The following is a 16,871-nucleotide window of genomic DNA, read 5'->3' as shown; positions in this document are numbered from 1 at the left end:
AGTTCCAGCTGTGACTGGCAAATCATGATAGTTCAGACCCCATCTCTTCCAAATGAGTGCATTAATAAAAATGCAAGCGTTCAGTCTCCATGCATGGGCTGCATTCAGCCTTCACCTGAATAAGAAAGGGACAACTGCTGGTTGATATGTTTTGATGCATGTGAAAGAAATGACTTCAGGCATGCAAGCATTGGGCCCAATCCACGTTGGTGAATGTAACATTGCTTATGATGTCAGATGGGACCTGTGGATATCTGCAACAACTCTAACTAGTCAATGGATGTTATTACATTTCTTCTGACATTGCTTCTCATGTTTCTTCTTCCTAAGGGTTCATGCAGAGAGCTCTGTGATCACCAAACTCACAGCCAGGCATGCAAAGTTTCTGAAAATCCATCAACTCTAAGTTCAGAGACAACACAGCCTCCCAGGACCTCTTTTCCTTTAACTTTCAGGTGTTCAAGTGCAAGCAAGAAAGTCTGGTCCAGCCACTGACTCAGGAAGAGCAGACATAATCAATCCATCCCTTGAGAAGAATTCATTCATTCATTCCGTGCTATGTTCATGATTGTTCTTGGCAAATTTTTCTACAGAAATGGTTTGCCATTGCCTTCGTCTGGGCAGTGAGAATAAAACTGCCAAAAGCAATATTTTACTGGCCATGTTGTACAAGGCTCTTTAGAAGCCTTGCACACATTTCTACACTTAGTATACACTTCTAGCTGATAAGATGTTAGAATCCTTGAAGAAGAACATCATCACCCTCACTACAAATAGAAGGGGAAGAGGGAGGAGGTCAGCAATTAGTGCCCTGCTGTTATATGTGGATAATAATTATTTCCAAGCCATTCCAAGTTATATCTGCTCCAGGGTGCATGATCTACAAAGATCAAACTTGCGCTGTACCCAACAGGAAAATCTCTGAACACTTTAAACTGCTCAGGGAGACCATCACCTATTGTATGTGTGGGTTGGGGATTAAAATTTTCCCTTAAAAGTTTGGACCAGGAGAAGTCCTTTGACAAAATATTGCACAGGTGCATAATGGACATGCTGTCCAAAATGTTTGGCAAGCAAATTCATAATTGGCTAAAACTGCTCTACTTAGAATCAGTAGCACAGTCCAAATTAATAAGTGGAGTACATCCATCCTGGTTCAGAATCAGAATCAGGTTTATTGCCATTGACAAATGTCATGAAATTTGTTGGTTTTCTGCACCAGTACAATGCAATACATTAAAAATTAAGAAATATTTGAATAAATAAGTAGAGCAAAAAGCAAGCAAAATAATCAGGTAGTGTTCATGAGTTCAAAAATCTGATGGCGGAGGGGAAAAAGCTGTTCCTAAAACATTGAAAGCATGTCTTCAGGCTCCTGTACCTTCTCTCTACTGGTAGCAATGAGAAGAGAATTTGTCCTGGGTGGTGGGGTTTGCGTCTGGCTGTAACAAGCCATGCACAGAGCCTAAGTATACCAACACCAAGTGTGGTTTCACTGCTACAAGTTACTCCATTCATTTGGATTGTATTCTACACCTGTCCACTGTGGAACAGTGCCTGCAGAAAAACACCTTTGACTGCAGATCAAGCAGGTATGGAATGTCCAGGAGACCCTGTGGGAGAAGGAGATTGTGGATCCTGTTGCATGATTGATTCTCTAATTGTCAAAATCACTTGACAGACTGCATCACCAAGCATGAGGACCTCACTTGGCTGGTGGTGAGAAGGGTCTGCCTTATCAGATCCTTCACGAACTCCTGGGCCCTGCTCTAGGGTCGCTATGATGTCAATAAAATGGTGATCCATGTCCTTTAGAGCAATGTGTTTGCCAAGAAGTCAGGGAAGTAAGATGCAATGGTCTTTGTTGAGGTTTGACCCAATTAACTGCATAACACAGGACTTTGTGCTTCATGGACAATTCTCTGGAACATACGAAACAGATCTTCCAGTGCAAGGAGCTGGCTACAGCCAATTATCATGTTCCAATATGTAGGACATTGTGCTGAGGTTGACACTAGAACTCAGCAAAGATAAAAGATAGGGTTATCAAACCCCTTCCTTTTCTGGTTCAGTCCCTGTACAATAACCTCTCAAATGTCTCACTGATGCAATTTTCAAGACTAAAGGAATGGTATCATCTAGATAAAGTGCAAATATTATAGGCTAATTACTGTATGGTATGGTATTGATGTGGATAGAGAATTGGTTGGCAAACAGGAAGCAAAGAGTGGGAAGAAACGGGACCTTTTCAGATTGGCAGACGGTGACTAGTGGGGTACTGCAAGGCTCAGTGCTGGGACCCCAGTTGTTTACAATATATATTAATGATTTAGACAAGGGAATTAAATGCAGCATCTCCAAGTTTGCGGATGACACGAAGCTGGGCGGCGGTGTTAGCTGTGAGGAGGATGCTAAGATGATGCAGGGTGACTTGGATGGGTTAGGTGAGTGGGCAAATTCATGGCAGATGCAATTTAATGTGGATAAATGTGAGGTTATCCACTTTGGTTGCAAGAACAGGAAAACAGATTATTATCTGAATGGTGGCCGATTAGGAAAAGGGGAGGTGCAACAAGACCTGGGTGTCATTGTACACCAGTCATTGAAAGTGGGCATGCAGGTACAGCAGCAGGCAGTGAAAAAGGCAAATGGTATGTTGGCATTCATAGCAAGAGGATTCGAGTACAGGAACAGGGAGGTTCTACTGCAGTTGTACAAGGCCTCGGTGAGACCACAGCTGGAGTATTGTGTGCAGTTTTGGTCCCCTAATCTGAGGAAAGATATTCTTGCCATAGAGGGTGTACAAAGAAGGTTCACCAGATTGATTCCTGGGATGGCAGGACTTTCACATGAAGGAAGACTGGATCGACTGGGCTTATACTTGCTGGAATTTAGAAGACTGAGGGGGGATCTTATTGAAACATATAAAATTCTAAAGGGATTGGACAGGCTAGATGCAGGAAGATTGTTTCCAATGTTGGGGGAGTCCAGAACGAGGGATCACAGTCCTTTTAGGACCGAGATGAGGAAAAACTTCTTCACCCAGAGAGTGGTGAATCTGTGGAATTCTCTGCCACAGGAAACAGTTGAGGCCAGTTCATTGGCTATATTTAAGAGGGAGTTAGATATGGCCCTTGTGGCTAAAGGGATCGGGGGTATGGAGAGAAAGCAGGTACAGGGTTCTGAGTTGGATGATCAGCCATGATCATACTGAATGGCGGTGCAGGCTCGAAAGGCCAAATGGCTATTCCTGCACCTATTTTCTATGTTTCTATATTGGTACAGTGAAAGAAGGCAATATAATGCTCTATACTATATGACAATGATGTATGAATGAAATATGCTTCCTTTCCTAATTACCTTTAAATGGTGTTGAGCTTCATTTGGTGTTGAAAAAATCTAATTTTTTCAGTATTATTTTTATTTGCACAGTTTGTCTTATTTTGCTCATTGGTTATCAGTTTTTATCTGTTTATGCGTAGTTTTTCATAAAATTGTTTTGGATTTCTTTTTCTCTGTGAATCCTTGCAAGAAAATGAATCTCAGGGTAGTATATGGTAACATATACGTTATTTGATAATAAATTTACTTCAAACCTTTAACTTTTGAACATGCTCCCAATAACATTTCTCTTTGACCATTCAGCAAATCTTTTATTCTATTTAATGTTGCTTGACAATTAAAGAAGATCTAATAACATTCTTACCTGCATCGCAGCCAATAGGCAACTTTTGAAACATGGCCATGATTAAAATAAAGGTGGCAGGACAGGCAAAGTGCATGCAAAAGAACCTATGACTTTTCCTGAGAGAATGCAGTCTGTTTTGTTGTTGTTTGAAAGGTAAGTTTTGGGAGCTAAGAGCAACAGAAGAACTCTCCAGTACTTTTTTGTCATTGGTAGAAAAGATATATGTTAACAGAATGAATCCACTCTTGAAAAGGTAGTGTTAATCAAAGTCAGTCAGAGTGCCTATATTAGTGGGAGATCCTGCCTGATGAATGTGAGGGAAGGTTTTGAAGAGGTAACAAAATGCACTGAAGAGGGGAGTACATTTGGTAGAGTCTATATAGACTTCAGTAATTTCTTAGATGATATCCCACATGGGAGACTGACTGACTCAAATGGTCAGAGCCTGTGGGCTAGCAGAGAATTTTCATGCAAAACCAACCCTTTATCTTGCTGAGATAGAATTCATAAACTGGATCCAAAATTGGCTTAGTAAAAGGAGGAAAAGGATGAAGGGCAAGGATTACTCTGTGATTGAAAGCCTGTGACTAGTGGTGTACCATAGGGTTTGGTGCTGGGATCCCTACCATTTCTCATATATATATATATATATATATATATATATATATTCATGATTTGGATGTGAATGAAAGAGTTATGATTAGCAAGTTTGCAAATGACATGAAAATTAACAGTGCTAATAGTGGGAAGAGTAATCATAGACTGAAGGTTAATACTGGTCTGTTCAGAGGATGAGAATAGGGCATCAAAAGGAATTTAGTTGTGGTAAGTGTGAGATGATGCACTTTGGAAGCATTGAAAAGAGTAGACATACAGATTAAGTGTTAAGACCTTAGAAGGCATTAATGTACAAAAAACATTGGTATATGTCTAATAATCCCTGCCACAGGTGGATAAGGTAGTGAAGAAGGCTCTTCAGAATACTTGCCTTTGTTGGCCAGGACATAAAATACAAGAACAGGGACTCAGTTGAGCTACAGCTAGACTACTCTGTGCAGTTCTGCTTAACACACTTTAGTAATGCGATCACTCAATTCGGGTATGATGTTCTCGGGATGTTAGGCTGGATACCTTTGATGGAGAATTCTGTGCATGACTTTGTTTAATGTGGGGAGGCTGATGGTATCAACCACACAATCTTGACAGATCAGGGTCAGTGGCGAGTGACATTGAATGCAAAATGACTGGAGACCCTTCACTGCTGCAGGTTCCTTCGCATTCACTGCCATTGTCATGTGTCCTCATCTTCTGCCAGTTCCACAAATTAAGTCTTGGTTGAATTGTTCTTTGTCTGGAACTTTGCCCTTGACATTACTGGCATAGTAAGCACCAGATGGCTAGACTCCATAAGGCATTGCTCTGGGGATCTCAACAACTCTGAAGCCCCTCCACCACTATAGTAAGGATGTACTGTAGAGAGCTCAGAGGAGATTCATCAGTCTGTTGCCTGGGATGGAGTGCTTCTTTTACCAAGAAAGACTAGATTTACTAGGGTTGTTTCTCTTGGAGTGGAGGAGGCTGAGGGGGAATCCTGGGGAAATGTTAGCCAGAATTTCTTACTCTTTGAGCTCCTACATTTGGAAGATGAAAAAAAACAATAGGTTTCCACCCTCCATCTGGTGTGTAACTTGGTAAGGGACTGGTGATATGCATTTTAGGCTCTCAAGGGCAGTGAAGGATTTGAACACGGGCTTCTCCATTTCACTAAACACTGGAAAAATGCACGTTTTTGTAATAAGCTCTGACAAATACTAAAACGTCAAATTTTGCAAGTTCTAAATGCAAAGACGTATATAACATTCTGGGTATTGGATTAAAATTGCAAATGCTTTAATCTTGTTCTTCTGAAGGCACTTTCTTGATAGTTTCAGACACACTAAACAGTCAACCGCTGTGCTTCGTTTGTTCTTCAAATTTAAAATAAAACAATTATATTTGGTAATCTAGAGTATAATAGACTGCAAAAATCGATGAGCAGGCAACATAGTGCCTCTTGGGCTGCTGTTTGCTTCACAGGGCTTCATAAATTCATTATTTCGGCTCCTACAAACTCAACCATTCCCCCACTTCTCTTGCCCATCGTTTGAACAAGGTTCAGCATTCCAGCCGCCGAGACCATCTGATCGGATTCACGACAATGGGTGTGTCATTTCCAGACACAATAGGATAATACTCGCGTCGCTTTAATAGGTGGGGAGAGGGCTTTTGAAAGGTGACAGGACCGCACACACCACAAAGGAAAACACTTCCAATGCTATTTCTTTGTCAGATTATTTCAGATTTGAAATTATTTAACAAATCTCAATATAAAAATTATTTTAACGATTTCATGTGGCAAAATATTACTCAAAAATACACTCACGTGCATAAAGACTTTGTATAAAACGCGCCTCCTTTGCAATGTCCCATGAACCAAGACAATGCCTAACTATGCATCTCAGTACGGGACTGGCTCTCACAGTAAGCAGGATTTTTTTTTCTTTTTTTCTTCTCTTTCTCTCTTACACACCCACACAATCGAATATTGCCGATGAGTTGCCTTCGGCCCATTTTCTTGCTAGGAAGCATGCTCGTCTCCGCTACAGAAATTCCCCTGGGTCACAAGTGGCAAAAACCGCGCTAAAATACAGTATAGCTTTAAAACACACACACACACACGAACTTGAAACGCCTGCCTGAGCAAAATGTTTTCTGAGCTAGGATCGCCTGTTTGGTCAGATGACAGTTAAAGAGGGGAGAAATTAAATCGTCCAACTTACATGACAGTCGCTACAGAAGTATGCTCTCAAAAAACTAAGCACGGAGACAATAGGAATGGGTTTGGTTGAAACGTCTTCCGTCGCGATCTTTAATTTCTGCCAAGGGTTGGAGAGGACCCCAGGTTCCGGCAGCTTTGTGGGAAACTGGATCCTGGCTGGTGGAAACGGCGAAGGCGCTGACCTAAGACAGAACCGGGAAAGGTTTGAGAGATTTAAAGGGGGAGCGGCGGGCTTCATTGACTGACAGCCCCAGCTTCTGGCTATTATTAACTCAGCCGATCGCTCCTTTCCAAAGCTGCAGAACTTAGAAAGAGGAAATACAGGCACGGAAATGGTCGATTTCCCCCTCCACGGAGAAGACAACCCGGACCGCGGTGCTGTGGACTGGAAAAGACTGGATGAATGTATGGAGAGCAGCTTCCCCCGCCCAGCAGTGGAACTGACACGGTGCGTTCAATTTCAGTCCGGCCTATCCTTCGTTCAGCACCACCGACCAAAAACTGCCAGGATAGCAATTACGTATCAACAATTCCGCCGTTATTTATTGATTTTGTTTAAAATTGCAATCAGGGAAGAAAAACGCCCGGAGTTTCCTTCTCTTCACTCCGCTCGAACGTCGCGCAGCCTTCAACCCCGAGAGGCATCCTCAGCCAAGATGGCAAGCGTTGGTAAAATTTACAGGACACTGGTCAATAAGAGTTCAAGGCCCACTGCACCAGGAACACGCCTTAACTTCAGTATAATGGCGTAATCCAGTCTCCACACTAGGAAATTGTGATGTAGGGCCAGTTATGTGCTGTTGTCTCAGCCTCCACGAAGAACGGGTGACAGACATAAATCCTTGTTACTAGTACCGACGAGACTTCCCGTCCCGTCAGTTTGGGTCGGATCAAACTCAGCCCGTCCCGATTTATCGGGCGGGTTCGAGCTACAGGTCAGCGTCCATCAAGAACCAGATTACAGGTATGTAGATGCTGGGAATCATATCTCGATTAAGAATGGCTCGAATCGATTTTTACATTTAAAGGCAAGCGATAGGAAAAACATTCAGAGAAGGCTGAGTTGGTCGCAGCTCCTGATTTCTAAAGAGGACAGCTAGTTGAAGCAACAATTACAGTTCGGAGGGTTAGGGACCGAGATGGATGGAGAGACATGATCGCCCACGCCGAACGGCAAGGCGCCTGAACACACAAACATATTGCCCAACCTAGTTCGTCGCTGTTATAAAGTGTTAGACCGCCATTTCTCTATATAACTATCTGCAACTACTGACCTTAAATTTACGTCACCCCCTAATTTCTGTGACTTTGTTCTATTACTGCTTTGCCACTTGAAAGTTGGCTTGAGGTCTGTGTGTTTGATTCCAAGAAAACGTTTCACACTGAATTAAGTGGTGTGAAGTATAAAACATTAAGCACAGCAAGGCTAATGCTTATAGGGGACTGTTTGAAGATGCCAATCACTCTGCCCCAAAGAAACATAACGATCTTTCATGGGAGTCAAAACCAAAGAACTCATAAGGAACACACATTCAACGTTTTAGGACAGTTTCTTCCCCTCCGCCATCAGATTTCTGAACGGACAATGAACAAGCCCATGAACACTGCCTCGCTATTTTGCTCTTTTTGCACTACTTATTTATATTTGAACTGTATTTCTTATTGTAATTTATAGTCTTTTAATGCATTCCATTGCACTGCTACCGCAAAGTAACGAATTTCACGAATTATGTCAGTTTTATTAAACCAGATTCTTATTTTTAAAGCCTTTAGTTTAATTTTCAATGGGCACTTTCGTATGTAATGTAGTCATTTGCATCAAGGGTTAAATTAAGATTTTGTCTACCCTCTGACAGCAGCCTAAAATTCCAGTGAGGTTAAAATCTATTTGAAGATGGGCAGGGAAGAGGGAAGATGGTCTGTTGTCTCTGGACCAATAACCATGCCTCAGCCAACACCACAAACACCATAACACCATATTCACCATGCTGTAACCTTGTTTAGCAGGAATTGCTGAACTCTCAGAGAGAATTTCTGAATTTAGACTGGCCATTATTTTTCAGCACTTTAACTCTAGGAATAAGATCAAGTAGGGTGATGTTATGGATTGGACACTGTAGTTCAAGTTCAGATGTATTTCTGGTTCTGGTTGCTCATTGTTTGTTGATATTTTGGGTGATTTTGGCCGAGGCAGCCTGCAGGTAATGAACTGAGCTGAACTGAATATGCCTGGACTCTTTCAATTTTGTGTTTTATATTTTGTGTCTCTCCCCCTTTTTGTTGCCATTTGTGCATCTTTTGTGCATGGGGGATATTTTTTCTTTGAACAGGTTCCATGGTGTTTCATGGTTATCTGTGGGAAGACAAATCTCAAGGTTGTGTACTACATACGTACTTGATAATAAATGTACTTTGAATTTTTGAATGAAATTATATGGTATGGATTTACTACTAAATTCATAGCTACTTTATTTCCAGAATGCTAACACTGAAGATGTTATCCTCTCTGACAGGATACCTCCTCTCCCTTAAATCTTGTTCACCCTCAGTCCTTCCCTTTCCAATCTCGTCATTGACCAGGTAGCTCAGTTGACTTTGACCATGATGACTTGCCTATAGAAAGTGGTGGATACGGCCCAGTCCATCACAGGCAAAGCCCTGCCTACTACTGAACACACTGATAAGGAGCGCTGCCACAAGAACGCAGAAATCATCAAGGACCCCCCACCATCCAGGCCAGGCTCTCTTCTCACTGCTGCCATCAGATTAGAAGTTACAGGACCCTTAGGTCCCACACCACCAGGTTCAGAAATAGTTTTCTACAGTTTATTTTCTTTTACATGTTGGCTGTTTGTCAGTCTTTATGTGCAGTTTTTCATAAATTTCGTTGTATTTATTTGTTTTCCTCTAAATGCTTCCAAGAAAGTGAGTCTCAAGGCCATATATGAAGACGTACTTTGATAATAAATTCACCTTGACTATGATGGGGACACCTCTTTTTCCCATATTAGGGAGAGAGAGAGAGCCTGTGGTATGTTAAATTACTGGGTGAATGAGTAGTCTTTAGGGTACTGCAAGTCTGTGTCTTTATTGATGCGTTGCTGCACACTTGAGTGAATTTACTGATGCTTTTTTGCTGATGGGGAGGAGGGGTCATTGCTTTGCTGCTGCTTAAGCGTGGGAGCTGGGGGGGCTTTGCAGTTCTAACATTTAACTGTCATTCGTTCTTTGGGGTACTCCGTTTTCATGGATGTTTGCAAAGAAAAAGAATTTCAGGATGTATATTGTATACATTTTTCTGACATTAAATGTACCTATTGAAACTTTGATGAATAACCCTAGACCAATGTTAATGCCGTTTCTCTTTCCACAGATATTTTCTAGCATTTAAACAAAACGGCATTATGAATTATGTTTTCTCAGAAATGTCTCTCACAGAAACCGCAATGATGACACTATTCCATTAACTGTTAAGCATTTTGGGACATATTCAAATACAAAAAGTGGTGACTACTGTCCAATCCATCACAGGAAAAGAACTCCCCACCTTGATCACATCCATAAGGGGCACTGCCATAAGTAAGCAGCATCCTTCATCAGGGATGCCCTCCAACCAGACCATGCTCTCTTCTCACTGCTACTATCAGGAAAGAGGTACATGTCCAACACCACCAGATTAAGGAATAGTTGTTACCCCTTAACCATCAGGCTCCTGAAACAGAGTGGATAACTTCACTCACCTCTAAACTTATGGATTTCTGGACTCACTTTCAAGGACTCTACTATTCATGTTTTCAACATTATTGATTACTTATATTATTACCATTTTTTGCAGTTGTACAGTTTGTATTCTTATGCACATTGGTTCTTTGCTCATCTTTGTTTATGTGTAGCTTACATTGACTTTATTGTGTTACTTTGTATCTACTGTGAAGGGCCGCAAGAAAATGAATCGCAGGATAGTTTATGTTCATATACAGTTTACGTATTTTGATCATAAATTTACTTTAAACTTTGAGATTGCGAGAGGCCCCACAAAAGTGAAAGTTGTTTTTGTTTAAGCACAGAAACAGCAGTGAGAGAACTGTCTGCTTCTCTCCATTTATAATTCTTGTAAGATGGCAGTGCATTCAGACTCAGGACCAACCAAATAAGTTTACGTCATTTTTAAACATTGTTTTTATGATTGCAGGACAATGTCAAACATTAGGTACTGCAGGTCTACCCCATCAGCTTATTAATGGTGGAGCTGGAGGAGCTGATCTTGACGCAGATTGTGTTACTGCCTACTACAGGGAGGCATCAGAGTCAGTGAGTGAAGGCAGTGTGAAATCTAACTGTGAATGATTGTCTTGGATGTTTCTCTTGCAATCACAAGACCCTGTTGGATAATGATAACATAAAATACTGTACATCTGTTTCCCTTGTTTATTGGCATGACAGATGGCAAGGGAGCTGTGTGGCCTTAATTGTTGTGAGGACAAGGCCCCAAGCATGGGCTTGCCAGTTGCAGCAGTCCAGAAGAGGAGATCTGGAACCCGTGTAGCATGGCTTCTATGCCAGGTTGGTGGCTGGCCCCTCCTGTCGGTGTTGCTCTCTAGTGATCAGTGAAATGCAAGCTGGATTGTGTGGGTATATTTATCTGCTGACTTCTGAGAACTGCTTGTTCTTGCTGCTAACACCCATGCACCATCAATTCAGAGGACTTGGGCTATATATATTTGTTGTCTGACTGCATGCTTACTTGCTCTCTTGTACAGTATATCCTATATGTGTCTTGCGCTGTGTGAATTGAAACTGTGTTTTACACCTTGGTCCCAGAGGAACACTGTTTTGTTTGGCTGTGCCCATGAGTTTTCATGTATGGTTGAATAATAATTAAACTTAAACTTCATCTTGAACTTGAATAAGGGGTTCATGCAGCAAGGATTATCCGTAATTTTATTGAAAGGTGCATTGGTTTTGAGGAGCTGAATATCCCACTGTAGCTTCTCATTCCTACTTCATGTATTCTTCAATGCAGTGTTTACATCATAATGGTCATGCTCACTACATTCTGGAATTCAGCTCTTTGGCCTATGTCTTTAATATGTACCATATTAATGTTTAACCATGATTTTTAGTGTCAAAATGGCTGTTGTGACACATGTAGTGTAGTGGGTAATGCTTGTTGCTCTCATTTTCAGCTTCCACCACTGGCTAGCAACCTTGCAAAAAGGAGAACTGAATATTGAAGTCTCTCCCTGTCAGTACGTAGCCTCTCCAACAGCAAGCCTCACGTAGAGCCTCCTTGCTGGTGACCCACAGAAACTGAACTCCTTTCAGACTCAGGCTAAAATACAGAGGACAGAGAGGAGTTGGCTCCTGCACACATAGCACACAGACCTTCCGGTGTGTGAACACACCCTGGTGCTCGTGAACCAGATCTCCAGCTATGGGTGAATAGCCCCACTGCCTTGTTGGCTACCTCGGGAGAGACAAAGGCTGTAGGAGTAAACCCAGTCAGCAAATCCGGAATGGAGCCCCTGCAATGAACATTCTTCTGACAGCTCCTGCAGCTAAGCTGGTAACAAATGTATTGCTTCATAAGCTTTCCTTTGGACTACACCGGTGAGGCCAAGAGAGAATCTTGACAACTGGGCATCTCAGGATCTCCATACCTTCCATCCAGGTTTCTGATGATGATCATCATCACCCATCATCCTTCAAAACAGACAGATGGCAACCACAACCACATAATAATATTTCCTTAAAAGTGGCTACTTTTAGGGTAGTTAAGAAGGTATATGGCATGCTTACTTTTTTAATTGAGGCATTGGGTTCAAAAGTCAGGAGGTTATATTGCAGCTTTATAAAACTCCAGTTAGGCCACATCTGGAGTTCAGTCACTTCATTATAGGAAGGATATTGAGGCCTTGGAGATGATGCAGAAGAGGTTTACCAGGATGCTGCATCATTAGAAGGCATGTCCTATAACGAGAGGTTGGACAAACTTGGATTGGTTTCTTTATTGCGGAGGCTGAGGCTGAGGGGAGATTGACAGAAGTTTATAAGATTATGAGAAGCATAGATAGAGGAGACAGATGGAATCTTTTTCCTAGGGTTGAAGTTTCTAATACCACAAGCAATGTATTTAAGGTGACTGGGATAATTTAAAAGGAAATATGAGTGGCAAGATTTTTTACACAGAGTGTAACAGAGTTGGTGATTGAATTGAGCTGCCTGGGGTAGTGGTACAGGCACTGTGCAAAAGTCTTAGACACACACACACACAAGCAAACAAACTAGGGTGCCTAAGATTTTTGCACTGCACTGTCATAATTTTATGTATTATGCTGCCACAAAAAAAAACAAATTTCATGACATATGTGAGTGGTGATAATCCTGATTCCAATATGGGTTTCTATTGTGGACAGAGAGTGGGAAGGAGGCAGGGGGAGGGGAACCATGGTTGGGAAATGGGAACAGAGAGGAGAGGGAGCGGGAAGCATCAGAGAGGCAATCTGTAATGATCAATAAACCAATTATTTGGAATCAAATGACCTTGTCTGGTGTCTCAGAGTTGGGTGTGTCTGTACACATGCCATCCCACGACCCAGCACTCCTTCTCTGCCAGCTGTTCTACACCCTCGCCATTCCCAACATCCTTTGCTGCTGCCAGATTTACAAGCTTGCTCTGCACTCCACACTAACAAAAGCAAAAGTCTTAGGCACCTGAGCTATGTGTATAAGAGATGTTTGGATAAGCATGTGAATGTGAGGAAAATGGAGGGGCATGGATATTGTTTAGGCAAGAAGAGATTAATTTTTTGATTACTAACTTAATGGGTTCAGCATAACATCATGGCTGAAGGGCCTGTTCCTGTACTATTCGGTCTCCTATCTGAATCATAAGTAATCTTTTTGTTAAAACTTTATCCTTAAGAAATTATTGTTACAAGGTTGCTCAGTCATAAATATATACTTTAACATAGAAAATATAAGCATTAAAGTAAGAAAAAATACAAAATGTGCATTGAAAAGTAATAGTACAGAATACAGATGTGCAATGGAACTATATCCTTGTATATTCAGTTGTAGAGTCTCATAGCCACAAAGAGAAAGGATCTCCTGTGGTGTTTAGTAGTTTACCCCTGGTGGAATCAGTCTGTTACTAAAGATGCACCTCTGTTTGTCCAGTATGTCATGGAGGGGGTGAGAGGGATTGTCTGTAATGTTCCATAGCTTCTGCAGCATCCTCCTCTCAGACTCAAACACCAGGGAATCCAGTTCCATCCCTTGGACAGAGCCAGCCTTCTTGTCACACTTATCAATTTCTTGGTGTCAGCTGCTCTCATCCTGCTGCCCCAGCAGACTACAGCGTAGAATAAACTGCTGCATACTGTATATATACTTTACTGTTATACTGTATATATAACAAATTGCATTTCCAAGAATACTTGGGACCCTGCGTTAATCTACAGAGAGCAAACAAGCACTAAAATAGTTTCTAGGCATTTAGCCGAACTGATAACATTACCTGGGAGGGAGATATAGTAGGGAGGTGCAGCTCTTCATTGTGATACATGTTCTTCAGCAGCCACAAATTCTTGCATTGTCATTAAAAGCCTCAGATTTTCCTGCAAGCAAATATACCCTCTGGTCATCACAGGGAACTACCTTCCTTAAGCAATTCCTTAATGAAGCTTATCAAAAAACTGATGAGAAAAGAAGTGTCATGACAAGAGTGGAGAACAAAACTGTACATAGCAACTTTGGATGCAGCCTCACCAGTGCTGTAAAGTTGAAAGCTCATTGCTTTTAAATTATATTCCATATACCTGAAAATAAAGGCTAGCACTTAATTAGTCCTCGTAATCACTTTAGATTGTGTGTACTTGAACTTGCAGATTGCTTTGTAAACAATATTTTGTCATCTACTACATTTAATTAGTAGTTTGTTCTTTTATTCTTCCTTCCGAGTGAATCACCACTCATTTCCCATTTTATGTGCAGGGTCACTGTATCCTCCACATAATCTACTGATCTTTGTATCAACAAACTTGGCTAGAATACACTCAGTCTCATCATCCAAGTCATTACTAAGGATTGTAATTAGTGGCTTGGACGTGGGAAATTCTATATATACCGTGTGTGATTTGCTGTAAGTCTGAGTGAAGCTTTGTAAGCTGCGAAGACAACAGCTGGGCTTCAGTCTTACAGCTGTATTCAGCAGCAGGTGTAGTGGAGTGGACCAACCAAGGAATGTGAGTTCACAAGCTTTCATCAACTATCTCAGTAATTTGCCATGCACAATGAAGCATGCAAACAGCTGCAAGGGAACTTCAGAAAGAAAAACTAATTTGAAAAAGACTACTCTCCAACTCCTTTCATTTTATATAAATTGAAATGGACAGGAATCAAGGCAGAAGCTGGCTGGTACTGTATCTTGAACAAAGAAAGATTGTTTTATCTGGAGATCAGTCATCTCAGTTGCAGGCTGTGTTTTCAGGAGTGTAGTACCTTAGGCCCTATGTGATAGGTGGAACCAGATGGGGAGGGGATGATGGATAGATAGAATCAGCTGTAGGCACGGTATGGGAAAGGTGAATAAAGGGAGTAGAGAACTGAATGTGAGTGGGAGTAGAACACCAGGGAGTGCAGCTGGTTAGCTGAAAATTAAAAATTCAGTGTTCATTCCATTGGATTGTGAGCTACCCAAGCAGAAGATCCACCCTCCCAATCTGGTTCTGAAGGCTAAAGCTATGTAACTTAGGATAAATGAAATGAGAATTTGTTACAGGCAAAGCCCTCCCTATCATTGATCACATCTACAGGAAAGCAGCATCCATCATCAAGGAACACCCCCCCCCCCACCACCACCACACTATCCAGGAGATGCCCTCTTCTTGCTGCTGTCATTGGTACAAGAACCCTGAGTCCCACACTACCATCTTCAGCAACAGTTATATTAACCTTCAACCATCAGTCTCCTGAACTAACATGGATAACTTCACTCACCTCCACTCAAAACTGATTCCCACAACCTATAGACTACTTTTGAAACACTCCACAAATTGTGTTCTCAGTAGTATTTATTTATCTATCTATTAATTAAGTTATTTATCTACCTGTTTGTTTGTTTATCTATTTTTTATTTATTTTTGTTTGTACAGTTTATCTTCTTTGTACATTTGGTCTTTGCTTATGTGTAGTTTTCATTGACTCACTTGTATTTCCTTATTCTACTGCAATTGCCTGCTAGAAATTAATCTCAGGGTAGTATATGGTGCCATACATGACAATAAATTTGCTTTGAACCTTGAATATTAAATTATGGTTCACTTAAAAATGAAGTTGTCATCCTGGAAGGGTGTGATGAAGAGTACCAAAATGGCTCTGATTTACTAATGTAGACTGAGAATGAATGCTTATTTCAGTGAGAAAGGAGTGTGTGTGATTTAACATTGATATCCTCTGATCTAACCCTACACATGGTTATACTTTGATTTGATCCATACTGACACCTATAAATGCTATAAGTGCAGTAAGTGAGTGCAAGATCAGGGTGCCTTCAATGGTTTCAGTTATTGCTCCTTGTTACAAACTTCAATTTTCATGAAGACTTCCACCATTGAGTTCTGCTGAGTAGGCGTTGCCCATTTCCAATATCAGAAATCTGTTATCTGGCAGACAGTCCAAAGGTCACATTTAGAGAAAGAAGCAGCCTTGGGCACACACTTTCTCACACTATGCTTGGGGGTGGGGTGTTGGTCAGGAGGGATGCTGAGTGGAGATAGGTAATTGGAAAGCAAGATTCCTGGTTTTATCACATTTCATTCCTGGTGAAAATGTATATAAAATGTGATTGCACTTCTAGGCAGTAAAGGTAAAGGGACATAATCCCAAACATGTACAGGCAGTCCCTGAGTAACATAAGGGTTCTGGTTCTACGAAATCTCTGTAAGTCAGAGACATACATTTTCTATTGATATTAATATCCTGTCACTAAATAAAGTTGCTATATTTCTTCATTTTATTGAATATTCACATTGCCCATATTTAAACCAATGGAATATATACTGTATCCCATCAACAATGAATACCAAGAACATTTTATCAATGCTTTCTTGAAAAATTCTTTTAAAATGCATGGCAAAATTTGTATAAATTCAGATTTCCACAAGTCATATCATCAGTAATAAGGAAATGCTACAATGTCCCAGTAGGGCTATTGGCTGTGAGATTACAGCCTAGGCAGATTGAACAAAGCTCTTTTCTGTTGTTGGCTAACATTGGAATTGTGTTTCTTTACCAAGCCATGACATCCCTGTCTTTAGGACCCCAAAAAAGGGCAAAGTAATAAATTACAAATTTAACATTGTA

At 41.1% G+C, this 16,871-nt stretch overlaps 1 protein-coding gene across 1 annotated transcript in view; it reads right to left on the bottom strand.

The window, feature by feature from the left end:
- The window catches only part of LOC132406685 (microtubule-associated tyrosine carboxypeptidase-like), a 77,735-nt gene extending 70,947 nt beyond the window's left edge, over positions 1–6,788 (bottom strand). The window contains exon 1 of the mRNA XM_059992538.1: positions 6,508–6,788. Coding sequence (XP_059848521.1) covers positions 6,508–6,744 — 237 coding nt within the window. The 5' untranslated portion in view covers positions 6,745–6,788. The remainder of the gene's footprint in view (positions 1–6,507) is intronic.
- Positions 6,789–16,871: the final 10,083 nt, after the last annotated feature.

Source organism: Hypanus sabinus, chromosome 17 (genome assembly GCF_030144855.1).
Source record: "Hypanus sabinus isolate sHypSab1 chromosome 17, sHypSab1.hap1, whole genome shotgun sequence".
Classification (NCBI taxonomy): Eukaryota; Metazoa; Chordata; class Chondrichthyes; order Myliobatiformes; family Dasyatidae; genus Hypanus; species Hypanus sabinus.
Note: the sequence above shows the minus strand (reverse complement) of the source record. Positions and strands in the feature narration are given on the sequence as shown.